At 55.9% G+C, this 19,543-nt stretch overlaps 1 protein-coding gene across 3 annotated transcripts in view; it reads right to left on the minus strand.

The window, feature by feature from the left end:
- Nucleotides 1-19,543, minus strand: part of heatr5b (HEAT repeat containing 5B) — a 116,337-nt gene that overhangs the window by 66,668 nt on the left and 30,126 nt on the right. For all 3 annotated transcript variants that reach the window (XM_067984109.1, XM_067984110.1, XM_067984111.1), the window contains exons 7-11: nucleotides 17,806-17,963; nucleotides 14,048-14,297; nucleotides 9,732-9,887; nucleotides 5,794-6,044; nucleotides 3,225-3,336 (exon numbers count right to left, since the gene is read on the minus strand). In XM_067984109.1, the coding sequence (XP_067840210.1) occupies nucleotides 3,225-3,336; nucleotides 5,794-6,044; nucleotides 9,732-9,887; nucleotides 14,048-14,297; nucleotides 17,806-17,963 (927 nt within the window). The remainder of the gene's footprint in view (nucleotides 1-3,224; nucleotides 3,337-5,793; nucleotides 6,045-9,731; nucleotides 9,888-14,047; nucleotides 14,298-17,805; nucleotides 17,964-19,543) is intronic.

Genomic DNA, 19,543 nt, shown 5'->3' on the forward strand with positions numbered 1-19,543 from the left:
GCTGGGGGGGGGTGCAGGGGCACGCCGTGGGCTGGGGGGGGGGTGCAGGGGCACGCCGTGGGCTGGGGGGGGGTGCAGGGGCACGCCGTGGGCTGGGGGGGGGGTGCAGGGGCACGCCGTGGGCTGGGGGGGGGTGCAGGGGCACGCCGTGGGCTGGGGGGGGGTGCAGGGGCACGCCGTGGGCTGGGGGGGGGTGCAGGGGCACGCCGTGGGCTGGGGGGGGGGGCAGGGGCACGCCGTGGGCTGGGGGGGGGGGGGCAGGGGCACGCCGTGGGCTGGGGGGGGGGGGGCAGGGGCACGCCGTGGTCTGGGGGGGGGGGGCAGGGGCACGCCGTGGGCTGGGGGGGGGGGGCAGGGGCACGCGTGGGCTGGGGGGGGGGGGCAGGGGCACGCCGTGGGCTGGGGGGGGGGGGCAGGGGCACGCCGTGGGCTGGGGGGGGGGGGCAGGGGCACGCCGTGGGCTGGGGGGGGGGGGGGCAGGGGCACGCCGTGGGCTGGGTGGGGGGGGGGCAGAGGGCACGCCGTGGGCTGGGGGGGGGGGCAGGGGCACGCCGTGGGCTGGGGGGGGGGGGCAGGGGCACGCCGTGGGCTGGGGGGGGGGGGCAGGGGCACGCCGTGGGCTGGGGGGGGGGGGGCAGGGGCACGCCGTGGGCTGGGGGGGGGGGGCAGGGGCACGCCGTGGGCTGGGGGGGGGGGGCAGGGGCACGCCGTGGGCTGGGGGGGGGGGGGCAGGGGCACGCCGTGGGCTGGGGGGGGGGGGGCAGGGGCACGCCGTGGGCTGGGGGGGGGGGGCAGGGGCACGCCGTGGGCTGGGGGGGGGGGGGCAGGGGCACGCCGTGGGCTGGGGGGGGGGGGGGCAGGGGCACGCCGTGGGCTGGGGGGGGGGGGGGGCAGGGGCACGCCGTGGGCTGGGGGCAGGGGCACGCCGTGGGCTGGCAGGGGGGGGCAGGGCACGCCGTGGGCTGGGGGGGGGGGGGCAGGGGCACGCCGTGGGCTGGGGGGGGGGGGCAGGGGCACGCCGTGGGCTGGGGCAGGGGCACGCCGTGGGCTGGGGGCAGGGGCACGCCGTGGGCTGGGGCAGGGGCATGCCGTGGGCTGGGGGGGGGGGGGGCAGGGGCACGCCGTGGGCTGGGGGGGGGGGGGGCAGGGGCACGCCGTGGGCTGGGGGGGGGGGGCGGGGGGGCACGCCGTGGGCTGGGGGGGGGGGCAGGGGCACGCCGTGGGCTGGGGGGGGGGGGCAGGGGCACGCCGTGGGCTGGGGGGGGGGGCAGGGGCACGCCGTGGGCTGGGGGGGGGGGCAGGGGCACGCCGTGGGCTGGGGGGGGGGGCAGGGGCACGCCGTGGGCTGGGGGGGGGGGGCAGGGGCACGCCGTGGCTGGGGGGAGGGGCAGGGGCACGCCGTGGGCTGGGGGGGGGGGCAGGGGCACGCCGTGGGCTGGGGGGGGGGGGCAGGGGCACGCCGTGGGCTGGGGGGGGGGGGCAGGGGCACGCCGTGGGCTGGGGGGGGGGGGCAGGGGCACGCCGTGGGCTGGGGGGGGGGGGGCAGGGGCACGCCGTGGGCTGGGTGGGGGGGGGGGGCAGGGGCACGCCGTGGGCTGGGGGGGGGGGGGGCAGGGGCACGCCGTGGGCTGGGGGGGGGGGGGGGGCAGGGGCACGCCGTGGGCTGGGGGCAGGGGCACGCCGTGGGCTGGCAGGGGGGGGCAGGGGCACGCCGTGGGCTGGGGGGGGGGGGCAGGGGCACGCCGTGGGCTGGGGGGGGGGGGCAGGGGCACGCCGTGGGCTGGGGGCAGGGGCACGCCGTGGGCTGGGGGCAGGGGCACGCGTGGGCTGGGGCAGGGGCATGCCGTGGGCTGGGGGGGGGGGGGGGCTAGGGGCACGCCGTGGGCTGGGGGGGGGGGGGGCAGGGGCACGCCGTGGGCTGGGGGGGGGGGGGCGGGCAGGGGCACGCCGTGGGCTGGGGGGGGGGGCAGGGGCACGCCGTGGGCTGGGGGGGGGGGGCAGGGGCACGCCGTGGGCTGGGGGGGGGGGCAGGGGCACGCCGTGGGCTGGGGGGGGGGGGCAGGGGCACGCCGTGGGCTGGGGGGGGGGGGCAGGGGCACGCCGTGGGCTGGGGGGGGGGGCAGGGGCACGCCGTGGGCTGGGGGGGGGGGCAGGGGCACGCCGTGGGCTGGGGGGGGGGGGGCAGGGGCACGCCGTGGGCTGGGGGGGGGGGGCAGGGGCACGCCGTGGGCTGGGGGGGGGGGGGGGCAGGGGCACGCCAGTGGGCTGGGGGGGGGGGGGCAGGGGCACGCCGTGGGCTGGGGGGGGGGGGCAGGGGCACGCCGTGGCTGGGGGGGGGGGGCAGGGGCACGCCGTGGGCTGGGGGGGGGGGGCAGGGGCACGCCGTGGGCTGGGGGGGGGGGGGCAAGGGGCACGCCGTGGGCTGGGGGGGGGGGGGGCAGGGGCACGCCGTGGGCTGGGGGGGGGGGGCAGGGGCACGCCGTGGGCTGGGGGGGGGGGCAGGGGCACGCCGTGGGCTGGGGGGGAGGGGAGCAGGGCACGCCGTGGGCTGGGGGGGGGGGCAGGGGCACGCCGTGGGCTGGGGGGGGGGGGCAGGGGCACGCCGTGGGCTGGGGGGGGGGGGCAGGGGCACGACCGTGGGCTGGGGGGGGGGGGCAGGGGCACGCCGTGGGCTGGGGGGGGGGGGCAGGGGACCGCCGTGGGCTGGGGGGGGGGGGGCAGGGGCACGCCGTGGGCTGGGGGGGGGGGGGCAGGGGCACGCCGTGGGCTGGGGGGGGGGGGGGCAGGGGCACGCCGTGGGCTGGGGGGGGGGGGGGGGGCAGGGGCACGCCGTGGGCTGGGGGGGGGGGGGGCAGGGGCACGCCGTGGGCTGGGGGGGGGGGGGGGCAGGGGCACGCCGTGGGCTGGGGGGGGGGGGGGGGGCAGGGGCACGCCGTGGGCTGGGGGGGGGGGGGGGGGGCAGGGGCACGCCGTGGGCTGGGGCGGGGGGGGGGGTGGGGGGGCAGAGGCACATCTCATCGGGCCACAGTTGAGGCAGCTCGGCTCTGCATCTGGCTGCTCTACACTTGACCTGGGAATGCTTGACGCCGACACCAACATCCTTCATGAAAGAACAAAAGGAGAACATTTCTTCAGATCGCTCAATAGGCGAAACTTAATTTAACGAAAATCCGTAAACACCATTAAAGTCTATCTGCTGCATCCAGCATCCTCTGTATACAAACCTAGGCTCATCAGTGCCCCGAGGAGGAGCCACCCGGCCTGCGTACGTTGCAGCGACAGGCGGCTGTTCTGAGAAGCCGTGCGCAACAGGTCCTCCGCAATACTCACCACCATCTACGGAGAAAAAGATCGGAGCAAATCAACTCACATCACAGAACCGCAATACTGAAAACTAAATATAAGCTTACATCATAGGAGATTTACTAGAATGGTACCAGGGATGAGGGACTTCAGTTATGTGGAGAGACTGGAGAAACTGGGATTGTTCTCCTTAGAGCAGAGAAGGTTAAGGGGAGATTTAACTATCAAAACATGAACGGTTTTGATAGAGTAAATAAGGAGAAACTGTTTACAGTAGCAGAAGGGTCAGTAACCAGAGGACACAGATTTAAGATAATTGGCAAAAGAACCAGAGGGGAGATGAGGAGAAATGTTTTTACTCAGTGTGTTGTAATGATCTGGAATGCACTGCCTGAAAGGGTGGTGGAAGCAGATTCGATAATAATTTTCAAAAGGGAACTGGATAAATACTTGGAAGGGGAAAAATTTGCAGGGCTGTGGAGAAAGAGCAGGTGGGTGTAGGACAAATTGGATAGCTGTTTTCAAAGAGCTGGCACAGGCACGATGGGCTGAATGGCCTCCTTCTATGCTGCAAGATTCGATGATCAGGAAAACAAAGCAGTCAGCAACAAACTGAGATAACTTGACTTAAAAGATTTATGCGCGTGCACAAGTTTACCAAGTAGAAAAAAATGGAGATGATCTGTATATTTTTCTGAAACAGGGAAGACAAGTTAATTGGGTTTGAAAAAGAGTAGATATGAAAACAGTCTTTAATGGCGCCAAGGTTAATTATCTGAATACTGAGAATTCCACCATAAAGCAGGAGCGACCAGGCCTTTGTGGGTCACACCGATGCCACATATAAAGTTTAATCAATGTTCCCTCCATTTAACTAATCTAACTCGAGCTGTAGTCCTCGCTGTTCTGATGTAGGATTTACCCAGCAATCAGGCAGCAACACTGAAAGCAGCATTTCCGAATTGCCTGGCCCACAAAATTCAAACAGGACAGACCCAAAAATCAACATTCGTACAATTCGGAGAGTTTACTGGGGAGCTCAAGAGGATTATCAGGGGCTGCGTGTGGTCTACGGGCTGCAGTTTGCACACTCCTGGTGATAAATAATTCAAAACGGGCAGGGCCAAACAACGTCTAATTCTATTTAATATAAACAATTCAAAATGAATGAGCAAGGCCAAACATTAAAGACCATTATTAAACACCAATCGTTTAAAAAAATTGAGGGGGACAAAGAGGGAAGGAGGGGATCCTCCTGCAGGTTGAGATTTATTTTAGGGTACAGTTCCACTTCATTAGTAGCCTCCAGTACAGCCATTCTTCACCTGATGGGCGGTTGCAACATGCAGTGGGACCCCACAGCTAGGACAACTTGAACAGTGCAGGAACCTTGACTGATCACCCTCCTCTCTAGACAGGAGGCACTGAAGCAAATTGCAGTGCCCCTACCCCACTACCCTGACTCAGATCAGTTAACTCACTTAGCATTGGAATCGAATCTGGGATCTTCCAAACCTGTACACCTCAATACAGACAGTATTTACCCACTAAGCCACTTGGAAACCCTCTAGAAATACCAGTGCTGCAAATCGATATTACTGGGAAAGTTTAGCTCAAGGTAAGAGATGTTAATGTTAATGCCAGTACACAGTGGCAGCAACAAGCACTCCCAGGTCAGGTTTAGCACAGACAGATGCAGAGTAAAGCTCCCTCCACTCTGTCCCAACAACATTCCTCAGCCCCGACCTCAAAAGGACATTCATTCCCTACTACGCCAGTGGGATACTTCCCACACCAGACACACTTGGGCTTGTCCGAGTCAGCGTCAATCTGCTCCAAATTGGGGTATGTCTGTGCTGTAAAGCCAATGCCCTCAAGGAACTGGATTGAAACTGCTCAAGATTCATTTCACTTTGGACCCTCAGAGCCAGCCGACAGACAAGACCTTGATCTCATCAGACTGGGCTGGATTTGACCCCTGGTCCCAGAGACCAAAAGCCAACATCAAACCCAGTTTGCTTGCAATACCGGTATGCCTCAGTGGGCAGCACTCTCGCCTCGGAGTCAGACGGTCATGGGTTCAAGTCCCAATCCAGAGGCTTGAGCCCATATTCCTGGCTGACACTCCCAGTACAGTACTGAGGGGGTGCTGCACTGTCGGAGGTGCCGTCTTTTGGATGAGACATTAAACTGAGGCCCCGTCTGCCCTCTCAGGTGGACGTAAAAGATCCCATGGCACTATTTGAAGAGCAGGGGAGTTCTCCCTGGTGTCCTGGCCAATATTTATCCCCCAACCATCACTAAACAGATTATCTGGTCATTTATCACATTGCTGTTTGTGGGACCTTGCAATGTGTGTGCAAATTGGCTGCTGGATTTCCTACAACAGTGACAATACTTCAGAAAAAAAGTACTTCATTGGCTGTAAAGCACATTGAGACATCCTGAGTTCGTGAAAGGCGCTATAGAAATGCAAGTTCTTTCTTTTACCTTTCCTTTGGCATGAGGAATTCCAAGAGGGCACTGGTGCACGCTGCCTAGCAACGCTGCCATTGCGAAGCTGTATCCGGTGACGGCTTCTGGCGATGTCTTCAGACTGTTGATGCGTTCTGCACATCTGTCCAACAGTGGGGTCAACTGGTAAGGCAATGCCACAGCTATACAGCGCAGACACCATGCTGCTCCCAGCCTGGCCGCCATACTCGGATGGAGCAGGACGGAGGTGACTGTCTCCAGAAGTCCTTCGAGAAGAAAGAAAAAATTCTGAATTGGTTAGCTAGATTAAACTGGTTCCTGAAACAGTAGCAGAGCAGGGCTGACTCATCTGAGTCACAAACAGTAGAAATACAGGGGCCTGTGAGTGCTACCGGCACTGAGTGAAGAGGGCACAGAGTGAGCAACTAGAGAGTTTGGTAAATGTGGGAGTTTGGTGCAGTGGGGGAAGGAGGTGCTGCTTTGCCTTGCTTTTCCAAACTTTTTCCGCAGAACAGCGGCGGACCTGAGCAGCAGCAGACTGAGAACAGGGATAAAAGCAGCAGGAGACCTGCAACAAGAGAAAACTGCAGTGTGACATCACAGGTGAGACAGGTAAGTGATAAGTAGTGACTGTGGACTAAGTTTTAAGTTAACATATAGCATATAACTAAATTTTAAAAACTAAACTTAATTTAATTAATCTAATAAATTAAACAAGGTAAATAATTTGATTAATACTAAATTGATTAATTAAATAAATGAAATAATGGGAGATTAGGAGATGTGTTGCTTCTGCAATACGTGGGAGCTTGTGGACATTTTTGTCCAGGGCGACGACATCTGCAGTAAGTGTCTGCGGCTCGAGGAACTTCAGCTCCGGGTTGAGGAGCTGGAGTCCGAGCTGCGGACATTGCGAGACATCAGGGAGGGCGAAGCGACCTGGACCTTTTGCTTCAGGAGGCAGCCACACCCCTTAGATTAAATACTTTAGAATTGACACGTGGTCAGGGACAGGAGAGTGTGACTGCGAGTGAGGCAGGTTCGGGGATCCAGGAGGTAGTATTGCAGGAGCCTCAGTCCCTGCACTTGTCCAATAGATTTGAGGCTCCTGCAACCCTTGTGGACAAATGTGGGACTGCGGGGAGGATGAGTAAACTGACCATGGCACCATGGTACAGGAAGTCATTCAAGTGGCCGGGGGGGGGGGGGGGGGGGGGGGAGAGTGAAGAGGAAGGTGGTTGTAGTAGGCAACAGTATAGTTAGGGGGATAGACACTGTTCTCTGCAGCCAGGAGCATGAGTCCCGAAGGCTATGTTGCCTACCCGGTGCCAGGGTTAAGGACATCTCCTCCGGGCTGCAGAAGAATTTGGATTGGGAGGGGGAGGATCCAGTTGTCATGGTTCACGTAGGTACCAACGACATAGGTAGGACGAAGGAAAACGTTCTGCTGAGAGAGTTTGAGCAGCTAGGGACTAAATTAAAAAGCAGAACCACAAAGGTAATAATCTCTGGATTATTACCTGAACCACGAGCAAATTGGCACAGGTTAAATCAGCTCGGAGAGATGAATGCGTGGCTCGAAGATAGGTGTGGGTGAAGTGGGTTTTGATTCGTGGGGCATTGGCACCAATACTGGGGAGAGAGCTGTTCCGTTGGGACAGACTACACCTGATCCATGCTGGGACCAGAGTTCTAGCGAATCGAATAACAAGGGAGGTAGATAGGGCTTTAAACTAAATAAAAGGGGAGGGGTGGAGAGAAGGTCCCAGTGGAGAGAAATCTAGAAAGCTAAAGAGAAAAGACAAAGAAGCAGTGCAGGAAAGTGATTGGGGTGAGGATAACCGGATTGTGTCAGGAAGGGACAGAGCGTACAAACAAAAGACAACAAATAGGGTCCGGGTAAGAAAAAAATAGTAAGAAGACAAATAGGGCCATAGTACAAAAAAATGTTAACATGTCTAAAAATGTTAAAAAGACAAATCTAAAGGCACTGTATTTGAATGCACGAAGCATTCGTAATCAGGTAGACGAATTAACAGCACAAATAGACGTAAACGGATACGATATAATTGCGATTACGGAGACATGGCTGCAGGGTGACCAAGGCTGAGAGCTGAATATCCAAGGGTATTCGATATCTAGGAAGGACAGGCAAAAAGGAAAAGGAGATGGGGTGGCATTGTTGGTAAAGGATGAAATCAGAGCATTAGTGAGAAAGGATATTGGCTCAGAAAATCAAAATGTAGAATCAGTCTGGGTGGAGTTAAGGAGCACCAAGGGGCAGAAAACATTGGTGGGGACAGCATCAAACAGGAAATTAGAGATGCATGTAACAAGGGTACTACAGTAATCATGGGTGACTTTAATCTACATATAGACTGGCCAAGCCAGATTAGCAATAATACTGTGGAGGATGAATTCCTGGAGTGTGCACGAGATGGTTTTTTAGACCAGTAGGTCGAGAAGCCAACCAGGGAACAGGCTATCCTAGATTGGGTATTGTGCAATGAGAAGGGGTTAATTAATAATCTTGTTGCGTGTGGTCCTTTAGGGAAGAGTGACCATAACATGATAGAATTCTTCATTAAGATAGAAAGTGAAGTAGTCCAATCCGAAACTAGGGTTCTAAATCTAAACAAAGGAAACCATGAAGGTATGAGGAGTGAGTTGGCTATGATAGATTGGGAAGCTTCATTAAAAGGCATGACGGTAGATAGGCAATGGCTAACATTTAAGGAACAAATGGATGAATTGCAACAATTATACATTCCTTTCTGGCGCAAAAACACAAAAGGAAAAGCAGTTCAACCATGGCTAACAAAAGAAATTAAGGATAGTATTAGATCCAAAGAAACATAGAAAATAGGAGCAGGAGTAGGGCATTCGGCCCTTCGAGCCTGCTCTGCCATTCAATATGATCATGGCTGGTCCTCTATCTCAATACCATATTCCCGCTCTCTCCCCATACCCCTTAATGCCTTTTGTGTCCAGAAATCTATCTAGCTCCTTCTCGACTCGGCCTGTATTCACTCAAGTTTAGAAGAATGAGAGGGGATCTCATTGAAACATATAAAATTCTGACAGGGCTAGACAGACTGGATGCAGGGAGGATGTTTCCCCTGGCTGGGGGGGTCTAGAACGAGGGGTCACAGTCTCAGGATACGGGGTAGAACATTTAGGACTGAGATGAGGAGAAATTTCTTCACTCAGAGGGTGGTGAACCTGTGGAATTCTCTACCACAGAAGGCTGTGGAGGCCAAGTCACTGAATATATTTAAGAAGGAGCTGGATAGATTTCTAGACATAAAAGGCATCAGTGGGTATGGGGAGAAAGCGGGAATATGGTACTGAGATAAAGATCGTATTGAATGGCGGAGCAGGCTCGAAGGGCTGAATGGCCTACTCCTGCTCCTATTTTCTATGTGGCACTCTCGCCTGAGTCAGAAGGTCGTGGGTTCGAGTGCCACTCCAGAGTCTGGAGCACAAAATCCAGACTGACACTCCAGTGTAATACTGAGGAGGTGCCGCACTGTCTTTCGGAAAAAACGTTAAACTGAGGCCCCATCTGCCTTCTCAGGTGGATGTAAAAGATCCCATTGCACTATTTCGAAGAGGAGCAGGGGAGTTCTCCCCGATGTCCTGGCCAATATTTATCCCTCAACCAACATCACTAAAACAGATTATCTGGTTATTATTGCTGTTTGTGGTGTCTTGCTACGTGCAAATTGGCTGCTGCGTTTCCTACATTACAACAGTGACTACACTTCAAAAATACTTAATTAGCTGTGAAGTAGTTTGCAATGTCCTGAGATCGTGAAAGGCGCTATATAAATGCAAGTCTTTCTTTCTGTGAGGCGCCTCAGGACAGTTTGCTATGTTAAAGGTGTCATAAAAATGGCTGTTTTCACCAAAGCGCTTGTCTGCGATTTTGCGGCATTTGCTCGACTACGTACCAACGGAGGGTTCCTGGAGAAGAGGAGAGGCCGTGGCACTCAGGCTCTGCACCAGGCTGCCGAGTTCCTGCAGGGCACACACCATTACATGCTGACTGGCTGATACGTCGGCTGCACCCGATTTATTGTCATTGTTGGCATCGTTCACCACAGATTCTACCAGAACAGAAAGAACACAGGCATGGGATCATTAACATGGACACCACATTCCAAATATTAATCTGCTTGAAAACAAAACAAAATCTCACAGAATTTTTAAAAAAATGACGATTCTCGCAGTTAGCATATTACAAATCATGAGCAATGGACATTTTAGTAGCGTGGATTCGATTTCATAGAAAATTTACGGCACAGAAGGAGGCCATTCGGCCCATTGTGTCCACGCCGGCTGAGAAACGAGCCACCCAGCCTAATCCCACTTTCCCGCACCTGGTCCATAGCCCTGCAGGTCACGGCTCATCAGGTGCATATCCAGGTATTTTTTTTTAATGAGTTGAGGGTTTCTGCCTCTACCACCCTTTCAGGCAGTGAGTTCCAGACCCCTACCAGCCTCTGGGTGAAAAAATCTTTCCTCATTTCCACTCTAATCCTTCTACCAATCACTCTAAATCTATGCCCCCTCGTTAATGACCCCTCCGCTAAGGGAAATAGGTCCTTCCTATCCACTCTATCCAGGCCCCTCATAATTTTGTACTCAATGAAATCACCCCTCAGCCTCCTCTGTTCCAAGGAAAACAACCCCAGCCTGTCCAATCTGTCATCATAGCTAAAATTCTCCAGTCCTGGCAACATCCTCGTAAATCTCCTCTGTACCCTCTCTAGTGCAATTACATCCTTCCTGTAACGTGGTGACCAGAACTGTGCGCAGTACTCAAGCTGTGGCCTAACTGGAATTTTATACAGTTCCAGCATCACACCCCTGCTTTTATATTCTATGCCTCGGCTAATAAAGGAAAGCATTCCATATGCCTTCTTAACCACCTTATCTACCTGTCCTGCTACCTTCAGGGATCTGTGGATATGCATTCCAAGGTCCCTCACTTCCTCTACACCTCTCAGTATCCTCCCATTTATTGTGTATTCCCTTGCCTTGTTTGCTCTCCCCAAATGCATTACCTCACACTTCTCCAGACTGAACTCCATTTGCCACTTTTCTGCCCATCTGACCAGTCCATTGATATCTTCCTGCAGTCTGCAGCTTTCCTCCTCACTATCAACCACACGGCCTATCTTTGTGTCATCCGCAAATTTCTTAATCATGCCCCCTATGTTTAAGTCCAAATCGTTAACGTATACCACAAAAAGCAAAGGACCTAGTACCGAGCCCTGCGGCACCCCACTGGAAACAGCCTTCCAGTTGCAAAAACACCCATCGACCTTTGCTTCCTGCCACTGAGCCAATTTTGGATCCAATTTGCCACTTTCCCTTGGACCCCATGGGCTTTTACTTTTTTGACCAATCTGCCGTGTGGGACCTGGTCAAAAGCTTTGCTAAAATTCATGTAGACTACATCAATTGCGCTACCCTCATCGATCCTCCTGGTCACCGCCTCGAAAAATTCAATCAAGTTAGTCAGACATGACCTCCCCTTAATAAATCCGTGCTGACTGTCCTGATTAGTCCGTGCCTTTCTAAGTGACAGTTTATCCCGTCCCTCAGAATTGATTCCAATAATTTGCCCACCACTGAGGTTAGGCTGACTGGCCTGTAGTTACTCGGTCTATCCTTTGCTCCCTTTTTAAACAACGGTACAACGTTAGTAGTCTTCCAATCCTCCGGCAGCACGCCTATATCCAGTGAAGTTTGGAAAATGATTGTTAAAGCCTCCGCTATTTCCTCCCTGGCTTCTTTTAACAGCCTGGGATACATTTTATCCAGCCCTGGTGATTTATCCACTTTCAAAGATGCTAATCCCCTTAATACTTCCTCTCTCACTACGTTTATCCCATCCAATATTCCACACTCCTCCTTAACTTCAATCCCTGTATCATCCCTCTCCTTTGTGAAGACGGATGCAAAATATTCATTAAGAACCATAACAGAACTGTAATGGAAAATGAGAAACATAAGCATTTGCACTCGGAGTTTGATACAACTGAGGGGTTTGCTAGGCCACTTTAGAGGGCAGTTAAGAGTTGACCACGTTGGTGTGGGGATTGGAGTCACATATAGGCCCAGACAGATATAAGCATGGCAGGTTTCATTCCCTAGAAGTCATAAGTGAACCAGTTGGCTTTTTTAATGATAATTTGACAGCTTCATGGTCATTTTTACTGATCCCAGATTTTTAGTTTCAGATTTTTTAAAAACTGAATTCAAATTCTCAAACTGCCCTGTTGAGATTTGAACTCTCTTTCGCTGGATTATTAGTCCAGTTATATAACCACTACACCACCGTACCCTGGTGGGGAGAAAAACCTTTCACCCAAGCAGTTTGGTGAATCACCCGAGTCAGATCCAGGTGCCGGAAATGAATGAAAAGACAGGAACCATCCCACAGCCACATAAAAGTCATGACGTAGAAACAGGTCATTCGGCCCAACCAGTCCGTGTTGGTATTTACCCTCCGCACGAGCAAATAGTTCTAATCACATTTTCCCATCCTGCTCCCCTGATCCTTCATCCACCTATCCAATCTCATCTTGAATGTTGACATAGTGTCTGCCTCAACCATTGACCCGGGAAGTGAATTCCACAGATTCACAACTCTCTGTGTGAAGAAGTTTCTCCTGGTTCTAAATCTCAAATTTAATCTTGTATCTATGGACCCTTGTGCTTGATCTCCTCAACTATCAGAAGCAGTCTGCTTCTATCTACCACATCCCATCCTTTCATCGTTTTAAACACTTATATCATATCTTTAATCTGAGTTATTCTAATGAAAAAAGACCCAATTTTTCAAGTTTTTCTTCATATTTGTATTTCCTCATACCAGGGAACATCCTGGTGAATCTGTGCTATACTCTCTCTAAAGCCTCAATATCCTTCCTAGTGTGGAGCCCAATACTGCAATTTTTTTTATCATTACAGATACCACTTCTGGAAAAGCTTGGTCCCCTGGGTCACTGCACCCACAATTGTAGCTTGGAGTCCTCCATTCTCCCTAACCGCATCCCCCCACAAAAGTGTCTGCCCAATCATCATATAGGAAAAAAACTTCACGTACAGCCACCATGACAGTTTGCCACACACCTCATTATATATAAAAACTCACAAAAGAAATCAAACACAACCACCCCACCCTCCATTACCTTCTCCCTCCCCCACTCCCCGTTAAACAGAGGGCAGTTTTTGACACACATTGCTGAACAACCTCAACCAGGATACATCTAATCTGCTGACTCAGAGCCCGGGACCCACCCACACCCCTCTACTCAAGCCTGTGGGCCAGCTGAAGTCTAACATTCTGTGGAAAATAGCGCAGACCTGGGGAGGTAGCAGAGGGAGTATTGGAAGGAAACATCTGCAGGGCTGTGGGGAAAGAGCAGGGGGGGGGTGGGATGGGACGAATTGGATAACTCTTTCAAAGAGTTGGCGCAGGCATGATGGGCCGATTGACCTCCTTCTGTGCTGTACGATTCTATGAAGTTGTCAACATAATCCAAATCCACTTCCTGATGCTTGGAAAGCAACTTCAAGTAGGAGAGACACATAATAAGCACAGTAGATAGAGAATTAGATGAGAACATCTCATCTTCCACCCTCCATAAACTTGAGCTCATCCAAAACTATGCTGCCCGTATCCTAACTCGCACCAAGTCCCATTCACCCATCAACCCTGTGCTCGCCGACCTACACTGGCTCCTGGTCTGGCAATGCCTTGATTTTAAAATTTTCATCCTTGTGTTCAAATCCCTCCATGGCCTCGTACCTCCCTATCTCTGTAACCTCCTCCAGCCCTACAACCCTCCAAGATCTCTGCGCTCCTCCAATTCTTGCCTCTTGCGCATCCCTGATTTTAATCGCTCCACCATTGGCGACCCTGCCTTCAGCTGCGTGGACCCTAAGCTCTGGAATGCCCTCCCTAAACCTCTTCACCTCTCTCTCCTCCTTTAAGGCGCTTCTTAAAATCTGCCCCTTTGACCAGTCACCTGTCCTAATATCTCCTTATGTGGCTCGGTGTCAAATCTTGTTTGATAATCGCTCCTCTGAAGCACCTTGGGACGTTTTACTACTTTAAAGGTGCTATATAAACATAAGTTGTTGTTGTTACATCCAACAGCTTACCAAATTAGAAACATTAGGGTGAATTTACATTTGATAGACAGGGATGCATCGCTACAACCAATGTGTAACCGTCGAGCCTTCCCCTTACCCACTGTCTTCATCTGTTTAGCAATAGCCTGGCAGATCTCCTTTGCGGCTGCAATCTGAGCTTTCTCTCCGAGTAAGCTGCCCACTGTAGCCCGAAGGATGAACGAAACGCAGCGGCGAGAGTACACCGCTTCCACATGGCTTTGAGTGGCCCGAGGATGGGAGACGAGCTCCAGTACATGGGTAAGGAAGGTGGCGAAGTTACGTTCCAGCCACTGCCCTCCGAGCGTGGTGACAAAAACAACATACGCCTGCAACAGAAAGAAAACAGAAACTGGTCGCCTCAAACAAAAGGATTGCAGCAAAAAAATATACCAACACAGTCCCCACAGTCATGGCAGGCAGCAGCCTATACCGGGTAAATAGAGAGGCAACTAGTGAGGGATGGGTGACAGGTTGTTGACAGAGAATTAAAACAAAAAGGTGCAGGTTGGTGACTTGCTTCTTCTCGTTTGCCAAATAACAACAATTACAGTACGTGAATTGGTCCGACAGCGCGGCCCCTCCGACAGCGCGGCCCCTCCGACAGCGCGGCCCCTCCGACAGCGCGGCCCCTCCGACAGCGCGGCCCCTCCGACAGCGCGGCCCCTCCGACAGCGCGGCCCCTCCGACAGCGCGGCCCCTCCGACAGCGCGGCCCCTCCGACAGCGCGGCCCCTCCGACAGCGCGGCCCCTCCGACAGCGCGGCCCCTCCGACAGCGCGGCCCCTCCGACAGCGCGGCCCCTCCGACAGCGCGGCCCCTCCGACAGCGCGGCCCCTCCGACAGCGCGGCCCCTCCGACAGCGCGGCCCCTCCGACAGCGCGGCCCCTCCGACAGCGCGGCCCCTCCGACAGCGCGGCCCCTCCGACAGCGCGGCCCCTCCGACAGCGCGGCCCCTCCGACAGCGCGGCCCCTCCGACAGCGCGGCCCCTCCGACAGCGCGGCCCCTCCGACAGCGCGGCCCCTCCGACAGCGCGGCCCCTCCGACAGCGCGGCCCCTCCGACAGCGCGGCCCCTCCGACAGCGCGGCCCCTCCGACAGCGCGGCCCCTCCGACAGCGCGGCCCCTCCGACAGCGCGGCCCCTCCGACAGCGCGGCCCCTCCGACAGCGCGGCCCCTCCGACAGCGCGGCCCCTCCGACAGCGCGGCCCCTCCGACAGCGCGGCCCCTCCGACAGCGCGGCCCCTCCGACAGCGCGGCCCCTCCGACAGCGCGGCCCCTCCGACAGCGCGGCCCCTCCGACAGCGCGGCCCCTCCGACAGCGCGGCCCCTCCGACAGCGCGGCCCCTCCGACAGCGCGGCCCCTCCGACAGCGCGGCCCCTCCGACAGCGCGGCCCCTCCGACAGCGCGGCCCCTCCGACAGCGCGGCCCCTCCGACAGCGCGGCCCCTCCGACAGCGCGGCCCCTCCGACAGCGCGGCCCCTCCGACAGCGCGGCCCCTCCGACAGCGCGGCCCCTCCGACAGCGCGGCCCCTCCGACAGCGCGGCCCCTCCGACAGCGCGGCCCCTCCGACAGCGCGGCCCCTCCGACAGCGCGGCCCCTCCGACAGCGCGGCCCCTCCGACAGCGCGGCCCCTCCGACAGCGCGGCCCCTCCGACAGCGCGGCCCCTCCGACAGCGCGGCCCCTCCGACAGCGCGGCCCCTCCGACAGCGCGGCCCCTCCGACAGCGCGGCCCCTCCGACAGCGCGGCCCCTCCGACAGCGCGGCCCCTCCGACAGCGCGGCCCCTCCGACAGCGCGGCCCCTCCGACAGCGCGGCCCCTCCGACAGCGCGGCCCCTCCGACAGCGCGGCCCCTCCGACAGCGCGGCCCCTCCGACAGCGCGGCCCCTCCGACAGCGCGGCCCCTCCGACAGCGCGGCCCCTCCGACAGCGCGGCCCCTCCGACAGCGCGGCCCCTCCGACAGCGCGGCCCCTCCGACAGCGCGGCCCCTCCGACAGCGCGGCCCCTCCGACAGCGCGGCCCCTCCGACAGCGCGGCCCCTCCGACAGCGCGGCCCCTCCGACAGCGCGGCCCCTCCGACAGCGCGGCCCCTCCGACAGCGCGGCCCCTCCGACAGCGCGGCCCCTCCGACAGCGCGGCCCCTCCGACAGCGCGGCCCCTCCGACAGCGCGGCCCCTCCGACAGCGCGGCCCCTCCGACAGCGCGGCCCCTCCGACAGCGCGGCCCCTCCGACAGCGCGGCCCCTCCGACAGCGCGGCCCCTCCGACAGCGCGGCCCCTCCGACAGCGCGGCCCCTCCGACAGCGCGGCCCCTCCGACAGCGCGGCCCCTCCGACAGCGCGGCCCCTCCGACAGCGCGGCCCCTCCGACAGCGCGGCCCCTCCGACAGCGCGGCCCCTCCGACAGCGCGGCCCCTCCGACAGCGCGGCCCCTCCGACAGCGCGGCCCCTCCGACAGCGCGGCCCCTCCGACAGCGCGGCCCCTCCGACAGCGCGGCCCCTCCGACAGCGCGGCCCCTCCGACAGCGCGGCCCCTCCGACAGCGCGGCCCCTCCGACAGCGCGGCCCCTCCGACAGCGCGGCCCCTCCGACAGCGCGGCCCCTCCGACAGCGCGGCCCCTCCGACAGCGCGGCCCCTCCGACAGCGCGGCCCCTCCGACAGCGCGGCCCCTCCGACAGCGCGGCCCCTCCGACAGCGCGGCCCCTCCGACAGCGCGGCCCCTCCGACAGCGCGGCCCCTCCGACAGCGCGGCGCTCCCTCAGCGCGGCCCCTCCGACAGCGCGGCGCTCCCTCAGTGCGGCCCCTCCGACAGCGCGGCGCTCCCTCAGTGCGGCCCCTCCGACAGCGCGGCGCTCCCTCAGTGCGGCCCCTCCGACAGCGCGGCGCTCCCTCAGGACTGCACTGGATGGTCAGAACGCCCTCAGTACTGCGCTGGATGGTCAGAATGCATTACTTGTTCAAGTCTCTGGAGTGGGACTCAACCCTTCTGACTTAGAGACAAGAGTGCTACCAACTGAGCCAAGGCTGACACCTAACATTGGAGACATTTGGTGCTGATCTCCACAATCGGAAAAACCCTGCCAAAGATGGTGCATGGACTGCTGCAAGGGGGAGGGGAGATAATACTGACAGAGGGAGACATTCCCTCTCCAGTGAAAAGAAAACAGAAAAAAAAGTAGTAAAGACTTGTATGTAAACTATTTCTCCTGCATAATATGCATTTTTTCTGGATTATCGTGGTGCTCTTTCTGTATAAAGACATTTCAGCAGACACTAATCTGCTAAGATATTTTTCAGTTATGTTTTGCTATGCACACCAGCTTGCTTGTGCGTTCACACACTACTATAAACATGTAATACGCACGTTTACAACAATATCACGCATAAGTACAGATTGTACTGCGAGAGGTGTGATCATTGTCTCAGAACACCACAATTCAGAAATAAAAACAGAAAATGCTGGAGAACACTCAGCAGGTCGCGCAGCATCTGTGGAGAGAGAGAAACAGGGTTAATGTTTCAGGTCAATGACCTTTCATCAGAAAGGAGAGAAATTGAGACGGCCGATGTCAGGTCGGCAGTTCCCAATGAAAAGATTCAAAGAGAAGAGCAGGACTTCTTCAAGGCGAGAAGTGGCCATGAATTAAACACTAAATCAAAAGCAAAATACTGCAGATGCTGGAAATCTGAAATAAAAACAGAAATTCAGCAAGTTGGGTCTTGGAGCGGTCTTAACTTAAGACAATCCTCCGTCTCCTTTAATTTTAAAATTCCCCCGACACCAGACGGTAAAATGCTGCGCTGTGCTCGGTGCTACAAGCTCAAAGTGCTCACCTGCGTGACGCCAACTCGCACCTCTCGGCTGACAGACCCTCCACCTTTCAGTATCTCGCCACCACTTCTCAGAAATCCCGAGCCCCCACGCAAGAATCCTGTTGCCATCAGTTCTAACACCTCCTCGAGGGTCGCACGCTTCACGTTCTGGCGCATCACTGCATCAATTTAAAAAAATAAATATGTATAATCGATCAGGAAAGACCGAACAGGCTGGGACTCTTTTCTCTAGAAAAGAGAAGGCTGAGGGGTGACCTAATAGAGGTCTATAACATTATGAAGGGGTTTGATAGGGTAGACGTAGAGATATTTCCACTTGTGGGGGAGACCAAAACTAAAGGTCATAAATATAAGATAGTTACTAATACATTCAATAGGGAATTCAGGAGAAACTTCTTTACTCAGAGAATGGTGAGAATGAGGAACTCGCTACCACAAGGCGTGGTCGAGGCGAATAGCAGAGATACATTTAAGGGGAAGCTAGATGAGCACGAGGGAGAAAGGAATAGAAGGTTATGATGATAGGGTGAGATGAAGAAGGGTGGGAGGAGACTCGTGTGGATCATTAACACCAGCATGGAACTGATTCTGTGCTGTACATTCTATGTAATTCGATGTGAAGATGTCCCCTTGACTATCGGGTACATAGCAACAAGGTTGTGAACTACTACAATACTGGGAGAGGCAGGGTTTTCCAATATAATATCCAGAAAACACTGACCTAAATATGGCCCATAATGAAAAAGATTAACTGTGTCGCAGGAAATTCAGGCCTTGGGAATCTCAGTATTTCAGACCGCTAAAGAAGGCGGTCATTCATTTAAAACAAAAGTTATATGAATTCTTTCTAAACGAAGTAAAAGAAACGTGTTTGGTAAAGTTCCTAAGCACACCATATACAATCCAATGTTTCATCATCTTTGTCAATCTCACTGCTAAGCATCAAGACTATCTATAGTCCTATATTTAGTATCCTTTCTAATCAGTTCTGATACCAGTCTCTTACAGGATTTCACAATACTTCTTAACTTAAAGGCTACAGAGAGTGTACAACTTAGTTCTGTACAGGTTAAGAACAGGCACTAACAGAATATACATGGCACCCTCTCACTGTGGTTCTTAATATTGCACTATCAGATAAGATTACAAAGGATGATACCAAGATTTATAAGGATGATAACAGAACTGAGAGGTTAGAACTATCAGGAAAAATTGAATAGGCTGGGGCTCTTTTCTCTAGAAAAGAGAAAGCTGAGGGGGTGACCTGATAGAGGTCTAAGATTATGAAGGGGTTTGATAGGGTAGAGTAGAGAAGATGTTTCCCCTTGTGGGGGAGTCCAAAACTAGGAGCCATAAATGTAAATATTTATCAATAATTCCAATTAGGAATTCAGGAGAAACTTCTTTACCCAGAGGGTGGTTAGAATGTGGAACTTGCTACCACAAGGAGTAGTTGTGGCGAATAACATAGATGCATATAAGGGGAAGCTGGATAAGTACATGAGGGAGAAAGGAATAGAAGGTTATGCTGATAGGGTGAGATGAAGAAGGGAGGGAGGAGGCTCATGTGGAGCATAAACACCGGCATAGATCAGTTGGGCCAAATGGCCTGTTTCTATGCTATAAATCCAAGTAATCCTATGATAAAAGCTTTAGTGCTGATATTAATCAATTACCTTGTGGCTGTGCACACTGGTATTTACTCAATGCAGCTAGGCCACCACAGCACTATAATCAC

This window comes from Heptranchias perlo, chromosome 5, assembly GCF_035084215.1.
Source record: "Heptranchias perlo isolate sHepPer1 chromosome 5, sHepPer1.hap1, whole genome shotgun sequence".
Lineage (NCBI taxonomy): Eukaryota > Metazoa > Chordata > Chondrichthyes > Hexanchiformes > Hexanchidae > Heptranchias > Heptranchias perlo.